At 35.1% G+C, this 13,321-nt stretch overlaps 1 protein-coding gene across 1 annotated transcript; it reads left to right on the top strand.

Moving 5' to 3' along the window:
• The first annotated feature begins 3,078 nt into the window (after positions 1 to 3,078).
• Positions 3,079 to 6,928, top strand: LOC133879432 (UDP-glycosyltransferase 74F2-like). The gene is made up of 2 exons (XM_062318008.1): positions 3,079 to 3,900; positions 6,158 to 6,928. Exons 1-2 carry the CDS (start codon positions 3,253 to 3,255, stop codon positions 6,878 to 6,880), a joined length of 1,371 nt encoding a protein of 456 aa, XP_062173992.1. The 5' UTR covers positions 3,079 to 3,252; the 3' UTR covers positions 6,881 to 6,928.
• The last annotated feature ends 6,393 nt before the right edge of the window (positions 6,929 to 13,321 follow it).

The raw sequence follows: 13,321 nt of genomic DNA on the forward strand, positions 1-13,321 counted from the left end.
GTGAAAACATCTCCATGAATCACTATATTTCTTCTCAACCATTTTTGTAATCCATTTTTGGAGGTACAAGTTTCTCCAAATACTTGATTATCAATACACTCAATTTCCATTTAATTCAACTACATTCAATCATCATATCCAAATACACTTCCATACAATTAGATATAAGAAATATGCTTCAGCCACATTAAATTTCTTAACAAAACTACCAAATTAAAAACAAGATTCTTTCTCCGCCCCTGTTGAGTTAAGGAAAGCTGAACTTCATGAGAAAAGTTGATGATTTTTATTTTAATTTGGCTTTTCGGATCTTTGAGTTTTCTGAATTTTTTTTTTTTTTTTTTTTTGGCACAAATCAGAGAGCATACCCCTTATTTTATTTTATTTTTGTTAATGCAGGTTAACCCACAAAGTAGCCATAGGTTAGGTGCTTTGTGTCAGAAGCTAGTGTGGGGTTGTTGACAACAGAGTGTACATGCAGATGCAGTTATTTGTGGTATCTGCAAACATAATCGCAAAATACGAACATTTTTACTAATTGCATCTGTGTGGTTATTGTAGTTATCAAATATTGTTATTTACTATTTGCATATTAAGGTAATGAACAGTTTGGGCCTATTTTTGTCTTTTTGGCCTTCGTCGAATCTCTATTATAGTCTATTTTGAACGATTTTGAAAATGATTTAAGCAGATTTTTAATGTTTTGAACTTGTTTTAATTTTTTTTAAGCTCTAATCTTTTAAAAATATTTTGATTTCACATTACTTTTGTCTTTTTATCCAAGTGTTACACAAGAAGAAAAATGCTAAGGGTACAAAAATTTTTACAAAGAAAACTTTACAAACTGACATGGAGCTTCATGAGAGGCACCACGTCAGCTTAGTATTAAAAAAAGTTAAAACAATTTTTTTGTACACAGACAAAAATACCCTTTCATTTCCTGTTAAACCCACTTCCCTGAAAACCATCACACCGGCGGAAACTCAGCACACCGGCCACGACCACCGAAAACCCAGCACCCCAGACAATCTCGGATTGGACCCCGACCCCAACCACGCTTCTGGTCGGGGAAGGGCTAGATCATGGCCAGCCGGCCGAGATCCGGCCGTTCTGGCCGGGGTTGGCCCGGATCCCGGACATATGGCCGGGGTCCAACAGTTGTGGTCGGGGATGGGCCTGATCCGGACAGATGGCCAGGGATGGCCTGGATCCCGAACATACGGCCAGGATCCGATAGTTGTGGGCAGGGATGGGCTGGATCCCGGACAAACGGGCGAGATCCGGCCGTTCTGGCCGGGGGTGGGCCGGATCCCGGACATACGGCCGGAATCCAGCTGTTCTTGCCGGGACGACGACGATATTGCACCACTGGAGTGATCCGTTCGTGGCTGGAAGGGTATTTTGCTAAAAGGGTATTTTAGTCTTTAGGTATAATGCCATGTCAATTTGTAAAGTTCTCTTTGTAAAAAAATTTGTACCCTTAGCATTTTTCACACAAAAAAACAACACAGCCAACCAAACCAATGTAAACATAATCTATTAATCCAAAATGACGTGGTTTGGGTGAATTTATATATGCCCACATGCACACCATTTAGTTGTCGTGGTTCTGATAATGGACGGAGAATCCCAAGAATTGAAAAAATAATAATAATATTTTTTTTAAAAAAATAAATAAATAATAATACAAAAAAAATTATTAAAAACTAAAATAAAAAATTACATCTTGTAATTAAGTACTATTTTAGTTAATATTACTATAAATGCTCCAACGTACACATATTTCACATAATCACATGTGCGAACTGCGAAGAGTCAAAAGACAATACAGTAATTACTCTTGCCCTTGCTTTTTTTTTTTTTTTTTGAAAGGACTCTCTTGCCCTTGCTGGTTACCCCAATTGGTCGTTTATTCTGCCGACCACTTTAAACGGTCGTTTATTCACCGGCCAGTAGCATCAACATTTCAGAAAACCAAATTATTTTCTAAAGCATCCTTTTACAATCTTCTAATTAATTTCAAACGCATCCTTACAATCTTCCAATTTCCAAGAGCGTCCTTACAATTTTTAAGTTAAAAATAATAATAATAATAATAATAATAACTTGATTCTATTGTAAGAAAATAATTAATTATTTGACATTGTAACTTCGTTGACAAAAAATGCGATTTTTAAAAAATTACGATTTAAAAAAAAATATATGTATTTTCAAATCGTATGCATGGAAATGCTTTTTTTTTTTTTTTGAAGACACGTAATTTTAAAGTGTAAATTGTAATTTTAAAGGTCAAATGTTTAACTATATTTTTAAAAATCATGTTTTTAAATTGTACATTTTTAAATCGTTATTTTTAAATTTTACATTTTAAAATCGTAAATTTAAACGAAATCTTAAATAATAATTAGTTTATTTTTATTTTTATTTAAGGAGAGACATCAGTTTATCATTTTTATTTGGTGATAATTCTATTGGTCAACGCGATTCACGAGATGGCCGGATAACGTCTTTTTCTCTCTTTTGGATGTTTCTCATTATTGATTGCGACACTAGATTCAATCCTATAGGTTAAACGTGCGATTTAAAAATGGGTGGTTTTGAAATATAATTTTGGGATTTGTTTCTTATACTACACCATCACAACAACTGCACAACAACTCTTCACATGAGGGTGAGCTCCAGTGTGTAGAACACATTTTCATATAAGGGATTGTTGTGCCGTTATTATATTGATGTCGTAAATCTAACATTTTTCATAATTTTGTAGATAAATATTCGATTCTCTCTAAGGACGTATATTCTACCTTCAATTCCCTCTTAAGCTGTTTAGACCTGTACGTTGATCTGAGGTCTGTGGCCTGTGGGGTGTTGTCATAAAGCTTTGGCACGTGAACATCATATCGAAATTAATGAGTACTTTTTTTTCTAATAGAAAATGAGTTGTAAAAATGACTTCTTTCTGCCAATATTAATTTCTCTTTACAATAATTAATAAATATGTCGTTCCAAAGTCTGATCACTGATTAGACGAAGGCCACGAAATTTAATGCACTTTTCTTTTGTGAGGATCGGCCAAAATGGGCCGGTGCTCCATCACAATGACCCTCTCAATTATCTGCTGCGCACAGGAACCCTGGTGGTGATCATAGCCACATGCATGTCACTCACCAAAAGAGGACGAGATATTTATCACAAGCAGAGAGAGATAACGAGAGAGAGAGAGAGAGATCTCAAAGAGTTGTGTAAGCAGAAATGGTGAACGAAAAGAATGCCTACAGAGCTCATTGTCTGGTCTTAGCCTATCCAACCCAAGGCCACATTAATCCCATGCTCCAATTCTCCAAGCGTTTGGAGCACAAAGGAGTAAGAGTTACACTCGTCACCACCTACTCCATCTCCAAGACCATACATAAAGAAGCCACCTCCATTGCTCTCGAGACAATCTCTGACGGCTACGACGACGGCGGGATAGAGCAAGCGGAGAGCATCCAGGCCTATTTGGAACGCTTTTGGCGAGTCGGCTCGCAAACTCTGTCTCAGCTCCTTGAGAAGCTTTCTAGCTCAGGCTGCCCGGTTGACTGCATTGTTTATGATGCTTTCTTGCCTTGGGCTCTAGACGTAGCCAAAAAGTTTGGGTTAGTCGGGGCTGTGTTTTTCACACAATCTTGTGCTGTTGATAACATATTGTTCCATGTCTACAAAGGAGTTCTTAAACTCCCTCTTTCAGAGCCAGAAATTTTGCTTCCTGGGTTGCCGCCACTTCAACCTCAGGATACGCCGTCCTTCATTTGTGATTTCGGATCCTACCCAGCTTTCTTTGACATGGTTGTGCAACAATTCTCCAATATTGACAAAGCTGATTGGGTCCTTTGCAACACGTTTTATGAGCTAGAGCAAGAGGTAAGCAAGCAAACTAGGGCTTGTAAACTACTGATTTCCTCATCGTTTTCTTCTTTCTTTTCTTTTCTTTTTTACTCTATTTTTTTTTTTTTTAACTTCACTTACAATCTTATTCTTAAAGGTAAAAAGTTGCAATAGTCGAATTGTCATATTTTAAAATTGGAGAGGAGCCATTACTCCCCACCAGTAATGGTGGAGTAATGGCACCCCACCATTACTCCCCACCATTAGAATTTGGAAAAGGATCTTCTCCGGTTCATTAGAATTGGAGAGGAGCCGGTGCCGGTTGATGGCTTGGATGTCTCTCAAGGCTAAAAACAAGACACGTCACCAAGAAAGGAAAAAAAAAAAAAAACTTATGATCTCGCTTCCTCAACATCACCTGCCTCGTTCTTCTTCCTCCTACTCTCCAAATTTCCCAAATTTTCCCTGAATGTCGCACCCAAGACCTGCAAAGTCCTCGAATTTTCAGCGCCATGCCGAAGAGCTAGCCGCTCGCTTCTGAAACAGAGTGGGTAGCGTACCCACTTGAGGGAAAACCTCAGCGGTCGTAGAACCTTTGCTCTGTTTAGTAACAGAGAACTCGCTGAGTTATCGAAACCCTCGAAACCGGCTGGACTAAACTCGCTACTCATCCCGGCGGTGGTGTCGGTTATCGGCAGCAACTGAGTTGGTTGAATTTCGATGGCCGAACCCAGCTCGGGAGCACCAATCTAGGGCTGAGAATTCAAGCCCGGGAAGCCCATCGAAGCGGGGGAGATGGAAGCAGCTGGGTTGAACGGGCAGAGAAGACCGGTATCAAGCCCCAAATCGAAGCATTGTCAAAAGGGTTGGTGCAAACCGCGTTTATGAGCGAAGAGAAGGAAGATTTGTGGGGCAAGAAGGGTGGCTGTGAGTCTGTGACTGTGAGGGGTCGAGGGTGAACACCTGTGATGGAGAGCAGGAAGAGGACGAGTCCAAGGGCTGCAAAAGAAGGCTATTGGCGTCGTTTGGATTGGAGCAGAAGCTAATGTCTCTGACATCTTGTTTGGGAGGCCATGGAGATGGTTATGGAGGTCCTGGCGAGGTGGGTTCAGAGCAGCGTTTTTTTTGATGTACCAATCATTCTCAGTGGGTCAGGTTGGCTGTTGGTGGTGACAGTGGTTGCTGGCGGAGGCTAAACTGGGGGGGGGGGAGGAATGAGGGTTTCGGTGGAGAGGGACAGAAAAATGGAAGACTGGGTTTTACTTTGGTTTTTGGTTCTTTTTTTTTTTTCATTGATGACGTGTCTTGTTTTTAGCCTTAAAAGGGTCAAGACCATCAACTAGCTCCTCTCCGGTTATAATGAACTGGAGCGGATCCGGATCTTTAGAAGTTAGGGTTAAATCAAATAGTTAATAGGTAAAATGTTACTCATATTCTTATAAAACTTGTAAAAAATACAAAAGTACTATCTTAATTAAATAATTATTTTTATTTTTTTAAAAAAAACATTGAACAAACCCATGACTGGCCATGGAGCAAGGACGCAGTGAAATTTTTATATTTTATTTTATTTTAAAAAAAACATTACTTATAATCCATGATCTTTCATCATTTTTGTAATAAATTAGTACTCAAACTTTAAAAAGTATCAATTTAGGGTATTTATCTTTTAATTTTTTTTTTTTTTCAATTTCAACCATCCGTTAAATTTTTTTGTTAAATCTTGTCAAAATTTCAAAAATACCCTTCCTTTTTTTAGGCAAAAAGAAAAAAAATTTGCAAGAATTTAGCTGTTGGTCAGAATATAACGGAATTTACAAAAATACACATGTCTGAATTTTTGAAGAAAAAAAAAATTAATATTTTTTTAAAACACAACATAGGGGAATTTTGATAATTTTGGTAAGATATAATGAAAAATTATAACGAATTGTTGAAATTGAAAAAAAACAAAAAACAAATGAAATATTAATATCTTAAATTGACATTTTTTAAAATTTGAGTACTAACTAATTGCAAAAAAAAAAAATGAAAGATCGGAAGTTATAAGTTAAAGTTTTTCTCTTTCTTTTTTTATAAGGGTATTTTGGGTATTTTTAACATATGCCATTAGGATTTAACAAAAAAATCTTTATGAAAATATTACATTGCAAAATTTTAAAATATGACAACTCCACATTATAATTATTATATTTTTGCCGGGTGGGGAGTGATCTTGTCAGATTTGGATTTTACATGATTTTTAAGCATGCATGATGCAACAATTGACATGGTGTGATAAATTTCTTTGTAGGTGGTGGATTGGATGGCAAAGATATGGCCATTGAGGACAATAGGACCTACCATACCATCCATGTTCTTAGACAGGCGACTTAAAGATGACAACGTCTATGGCTTCAGCATCTTCAAACCAAGCACCGATGCTTGCATGACATGGCTAAATGATCGCACAAAAGGGTCGGTTGTTTATGTTTCTTTTGGGAGTATGGCGGCTCTTGAAGTCGAGCAAATGCAAGAATTAGCTTGGGGATTGAGAATGAGCAATAGATACTTCTTGTGGGTTGTCAGGAAATCGGAAGAGGCAAAGCTCCCCGAAAACTTCGTGGAGGAGACGTCCGAGAAGGGATTGGTGGTCCGTTGGTGTCCTCAGTTGGAGGTCTTAACTCACGAGGCAGTGGGATGCTTTGTTACACATTGTGGATGGAATTCTACTCTGGAGGCCCTCAGCTTCGGTGTTCCGATGGTCGCAGTGCCACAATGGACAGACCAAAGCACAAATGCAAAATATATAATGGATGTTTGGAAGATGGGGCTGAAAGCTCCGGTTGATGAGAAAGGGTTGGTCAGGCGAGAAGCAGCAAAACATTACATCAGGGAAATAATGGAGGGAGAGAGAGGGAAAGAGATAAAGAAAAATGCCTTAAAATGGAGGAAATTGGCCAAAGAAGCGGTTGACGATGGTGGAAGTTCTGATATGAACATTGAAGAATTTGTAGCTAAATTGGTTCACTCTTAAGTCCATTTCCTAAGTTGTAGTTGTTTCTTCGTCCAATCTGAAAGGTTATGTAATGACTGTGGAATGATTCCAAACCTATCTTTAATTAGTTGCTTCTTGTTTAATTATTCAATTTGGTACATTTATATTTGTTGGAGATTAATTTGAAATGCTATTTAATTGATAGAAAATACTCTAAGATAAAGATTAAAAATAAAAAATAAAAAAAATACTCTAATTTCTTTTTACTTTTTTTTTTTTTTTTTTCATTGCAAATAAAGTGGCGGTTAAAGGAGAACAAATGTAGTTTCTCAAATAATGTTTTCGTGATTATAATTGGTTGCACCTAGAGCTGTAACCAAACCGAGCTTTGCTTGTAAACACTCGGCTCGATGAAGAAGAAACTCATTTCAAGCTTGAGCACCCATTGAGCTTTGCTTGAACTCAGGAAGAGAAAAGCTAAACAAACGAGCGGATTGAGCTCGAGCTTGTTTTAAATAAATTTTTTTAACACAATTTTATTAAAAAAAAAATGAAGACACAATTTTATTGTTAATCAATTAATTAAATTCATTCATCAAACAATAAATCCTAGTAAATTTCAATAATAAGCAACTTCAAGTTTATACAAATACTAACTAGCTTCATGATTACAATGTTCAATTTGAAAATATGAGCTAATGACCTAAACAACTGTACAACTTTACATATTACAATTTACAACTACTTAAATCAAAATTAGAAATTAGAAATTCTCCAGGCTACAACTCATAATTACAACAAAATTTTCAAAAAAAAAATTACCCAACTTACAACTTACTCTTTCATCAAATAACTAAACAAGCCTACAAACTTATCTCATGGCATGATAAGCAGAAAAACTTAAGCATTATTAACTTACAGTGACTTAGCTTAGCGAACATATCAAAGGATCTGGCTTCAGTGTTGTAGTTTAAAATTACAGCACATCTGCTGCAAAAAAATAAAAGGCCCAGATTTGTTTTCACCGAAAAAATAAAACAGGCCACAAAATGTCCGTCTGAGTTTTATGGCGTCCGTTATAATCACATCACGTGGTTCAAGAAATTACAAGAGCAAAACTTTACACTCTATCAACGATTTTTGCTCACCACCGTGACAGAAAAAGTAAATGGCCGGACACTGGTAGAAGCAAGAAAACGTCTGTTTGCGGGTTCAGGTGCGACCTCGTGGTCTCAAGGACTAGCCAAGTCACCAAGATCAGTCTTGACCAAACAGGCTACACCGATTCCCTCGATCCCTTCCTTGGAAACAGGCTACACCGGTTCCCTCGACCTCTCCAACAACTTCTTCTCCAGTCCGATCCCTGACTTGCTAGCCAACCTCACTCAACTTTGTCGACTCAACCTCACTCAGCTTCGTTATCCAAGAAAAAAATTTGTTCAAGATAGAAATCAAGTAATCATTCTCAAAAACCAAACACAGAGGATAGAATGAAACGTGATTAACTGATTAGTTAATTTTAAAATTCCCTAAACTGGGTTCTTTGAAAAACCTTTACTTCTTGGACTCTAGCGACAATGCCATCTCCAGCAATATCCCAGCGAGTTTTCGTTCAAATTTCCATGAGAAACAACAGACCAACAGCTTGAAAGGAAAAATGATAAGCGACGCTGACAGAGTGCAAGAGCTTTGCTCCTGTAATTCCTTGAACCATGTGATGCGACTATAACGGACGTCATAAAACACAAACAGACGTTTTGTGGCTTGTTTTATTTGTTTTTTGAAAACAAATCTAGGCCTTTAATTTTTACAGGAGATGTGCTATAGTTTAAAACTACAGCACTGAAGCCGGAACCCATATCAAATATATACCTCAAAATCAACAATCATTAAGTCAGCAAGCAATATAAACGTAACTTATTAAAATTGCAACAAATTAAAAAATAAGTTTATATGATCATAAGCAAAAAGACTTATACATTATTAACTTTAATAATCACTTAGTCATAAAATCAAACACATCAAAATCAATAATCACTGGCCAAGCCAGCAAGCAATAACAACTAACATATTAAAAAGACAGCACAACCATTATTTTAACACAAACTAGTTATCTCTCCTCTCTTTGCTTTCATTAGGGACTGTGTTGAGATTTTGTAAAAAATATGAAGGTAGGTAGGGAACTTGTATTTTGTAAATAAATGATATTTTAACAGTATATGAAAATATAAGAAAAGATCGATATTGTAGAGTGTATTTAGATAGAGAAACAAAAAATAATTTTGTTTTATTAATTTATGAAAAATCAATCAAAGGTAAAGCTACTGAGAGTGTATAAGTTTTTCAAACGGGAGCGCGTAGAGTCATCGGTGGGTGCAAGGGTGGATAATAGGTTTGTTGGTCCCATTTTGATATTGATTTAATTGAAAATGTTACTTCTTCTTTTGATTCAAATATTAAAATGTTAAAATATTAATTTAAATAATTAAATTTATTCTTTTTTACTTGTTTATATATTTTGGATAAGTGATGATATTTTAACGGTATATGAAAATATAAGAAAAGATCGATATTGTAGAGTGTATTTAGATAGAGAAACAAAAAATAATTTTGTTTTATTAATTTATGAAAAATCAATCAAAGGTAAAGCTACTGAGAGTGTATAAGTTTTTCAAACGGGAGCGCGTAGAGTCATCGGTGGGTTCAAGGGTGGATAATAGGTTTGTTGGTCCCATTTTGATATTGATTTAATTGAAAATGTTACTTCTTCTTTTGATTCAAATATTAAAATGTTAAAATATTAATTTAAATAATTAAATTTATTCTTTTTTACTTGTTTATATATTTTGGATAAGTGATGATTTGATATGCGGCGTTAAAGTAAGGGTCTGAATTTGAATTATTTTTTTGGCATCATGGGTAGAAGCAAAAAATTTTATTGTGGGGGAAAACTTTAAATATATATATATATGTTTTTTAAGGATTTGTACAAATTATTTTGGAGAACTACCCCAAGCCATCCATTTTAATTAATTTTTCATGCGTACGTTAGAATTACTTCTTTCTTTTTATTCTAAATAAATGGGGAAAGATGTTACAAAGAAGAGTCCTTACCACTCTAGATTCGAATGAAAAAAAAAAAATGAAAAAACCCTTAAGAATGCGTAAGAAACTTAGAATTACTTATTAAGAAAGACTTTGATCTTACACATAAGAAAAAGTGTTAAATTTCTTGAAATAAATAATGATTTAATATTAATTAATTAATTAAACCCTTTAGTCCAATTACAATCTCGATAATTGTCATGAAGAATTGGATATGTAGTTTACATGTAAAATTATACATATTATGAATTCTATGATTTATTGGTTCTATCTAAAGCAAGTCATGGTGGTTTTGAAGCTTGTTGTAGGGCCATCTATAAAATGCCAAAAGGCTGTTTTTAATTTTCTCTAGTCTTCTTTTCTTCTTTTAATAGAACTGAAATGAAAAGACATCTCAAATTAGAGACTTGATCGACGACATTTCTGTATATTTGGATGAAAAATGGACAAAATGAGTGGCAGAAAATTGCATGAGGATAATTTTTACTGTAGGATGCAGATTTCCTGTTAATTTTTGTCCAATTAAAGAGAAAGGGTAAGGATATTGTCCAACGAAAAGGGATAAGAATAATAATAGAGGAATAGTTACAGGAGCTTCCCTTTCGAGTATGGAAGTTCTTTTATAAAAGAGAGTGGGTATTAACCGTTCGTATCTTTTATTTGTAAATATTCATTGAGTAATGCTACACATCATTCCCTTGTCCTCCCAAATTTGATGTGGCTCTTAAAATCACCATTGAATTTATAATAAATCATTATTGAATTTTGATCCAATGGTGATTTTAAGAGCCACATCAATTTTGAGAGGATAAAAGGTGGACAAGAGGATGATGTGTAGCATTACTCATATTCATTATCATTATTAGTGTGTATGGATGCAGATGATAATTTTAGGGTATACAGATACAGTTATTAACCGTATCCACATACTCTTTATATATAGAGTAATGCTACACATCATCCCCTTGTCCTCCTTTTGTCACCCCAAAATTGATGTGGCTCTTAAAATCACCATTGGATCAAAATCCAAGAGTGATATATCAAAAATTCAATGGTGATTTTAAGAGCCACATCAATTTTGGGGTGACAAAAGGAGGACAAGGGGATGATGTGTAGCATTACTCTTATATATAATATATTTTGTATATTTATATTTAATAAATTCATCAAAATGACGTTGTTTTGGATTAAGTATATAAATTATGTTTAAATTAGTTTGGTTGGTTGTGTTTTCTCGTGTAAAACTTGTACAAAAAGGCAAAAGTATTGGAAAATCAATATATTTTCAAAAGATTAAGGCTTTTAAAAAAAAAAAAACAAAAAAAAACAAGTCTAAAACATTAAAATTAGCCTAAATTATTTTCAAAATTGTTAAAATATGCCATAATAAAGACACTCAAAGAAGGCCCAAAAGAATAAAATATGCTCATTACCTAATATATGAATAACGGATAATAACAGCATTTAATAACCGCAATAATTGTGCAGATACGTTATGTAAAAACATGATGCGGATGTGGATATTGTAAATAACTACATCCGCATGTATACTCCTAGCAAACAACCGGCCCGAAGCTTTCTGTTTGGATAGGAGAGCATCTCTCACATAGTCTTACCTAAAGTAAGAGGAGTGATCCTTAATTTTAGGAGAATTATGTAAGGATTAAAGGATGTATGTCCTTAATTACATCCTATTGATTAATTTTAATCTTTTTCTTAAATTTATTTCTAGGACTCACTTTTATCTGAAGAAATAGTGTTCTCATGTTTGTTAACGCATTGAAAAATCAAACATATTAAATAAACAATTGACTGTTCTTGAAGGGTACCCATGCCGACACTTTTAGGTGGCCGAAGCATCAACATCCATCCAAAAAAAAAAGGAAATAAGAAAGAGAAGTCACATATGGCAGCAGTCCAGGGCACACGTACCCATACACGTACTACCAAGAATCACAGAGCATTATTAAATGGGCCTCACACACAAGCAGATCCAGATTGAGATTGGAAATCAAACATGCTGCAGTCCAAGGCTTGACCCAATGGAGCACAAAAACCAAAATCAAAAACCCAACATCATCACCAGCCAAAATTTGATTGAGCAAATTTCTAGCAGTTTGATTAATAATTGTAAACAAATTCATATGAGATTTATTTGTCTAAGATTTCATTCGGACTGCCCAGCTACTTATTTGGGTAGGTGAATTTCATATGAGCGCTCTCAATTTAGACAACAAATTGCTAGAGATCTCAATCCGCCAACAACACGACTACCAAACGCCAAAACATCACAAAGAATTAGCTTGTAGGTTTCATAGCACATTTATGGAAAACTACACTTATCCTTCTCAATCTACCATTCAATTTGCAATATCTTCACAATCTTTTTCAATTTGAATCATATACTGATATACTCCTACCAATTTACCATTAGGGTTACAATGTCCATCTTTCGCCTCCAAAATATGTTGGGTGGGTTAGGGTGGGAGATCTTTTCCATTGCGAATATGTAGAACTAATTGAGGAAATAGATGGTCATCAAGTCGGCCCAAACAATTGACTCTACACTTTTAACCTGAACTAACAATCCCAACTAGAGTTTTCTACCTCTGTCAATCAGTCGAGTAAAGAAGGGTTAATTTTGCCCCCCCCCCCCCCCCCCCCCCATAAGGATGTTGGTAAAACTCGACATACCCAATTGGACCATCCATATATTATATATTATTTTTCTATGTTTCATATAATTTAAAAAATAAAAATAAAATAAAATAAAATAAAAAAACTGGCCCTTTGTTGGATAAGGCATGTATTAGAATGTCGGGTTGGATCGATTTTGTTGGAAACCCTAGTACCTACTTCCTAGTTCAGGCCTGACATCAGTTGGAATCTAGAAATTCTTACCTATCTTGAGGTAACACCTGTTGAAACCCAAAAAAATTGCACTTCTAATGCACAAACACGAAGGCATGATCCCTGCATAATATATATATATATATATATATATATATAGTGTGTGTGTGAGTGCGAGTAAAATCAGTCAACATCGCTTCCGGCAGTGTAAAAAATAATTCACAGGTCCACAAGATAAGCCAAAATAATAATATAATCTTCGCAGCCAAATTCAGTCAAAACTCTTGACAGATTTCGTTAATATGACACATCAGCACCAATAGAATGATGCCACGTGTCCTTTTATATATATATAATCTTTCTCCTTTAAGAGATATCTTATTCCACTTTTTTGTGAATATATAAGCTTTAGCCTCACACACACGTGTATATATATAAGCTGAGACAAGCAATTCAACATGACAACAGGAACAGATGATTAGATAAAAGCAATTCAACATGTGAAAAACATAAAGATTCACGCAG

This window comes from Alnus glutinosa, chromosome 10 (assembly GCF_958979055.1).
Source record: "Alnus glutinosa chromosome 10, dhAlnGlut1.1, whole genome shotgun sequence".
NCBI classification, from domain to species: domain Eukaryota; kingdom Viridiplantae; phylum Streptophyta; class Magnoliopsida; order Fagales; family Betulaceae; genus Alnus; species Alnus glutinosa.

Bases quoted from the DNA above. Each gene is read 5' to 3' on its own strand.
- LOC133879432 (XM_062318008.1), top strand. From the start codon at position 3,253: ATGGTGAACGAAAAGAATGCCTACAGAGCTCATTGTCTGGTCTTAGCC. The intron at 3,901-6,157 runs GTAAGCAAGCAA...ATTTCTTTGTAG, and splicing joins TTTATGAGCTAGAGCAAGAG to GTGGTGGATTGGATGGCAAA.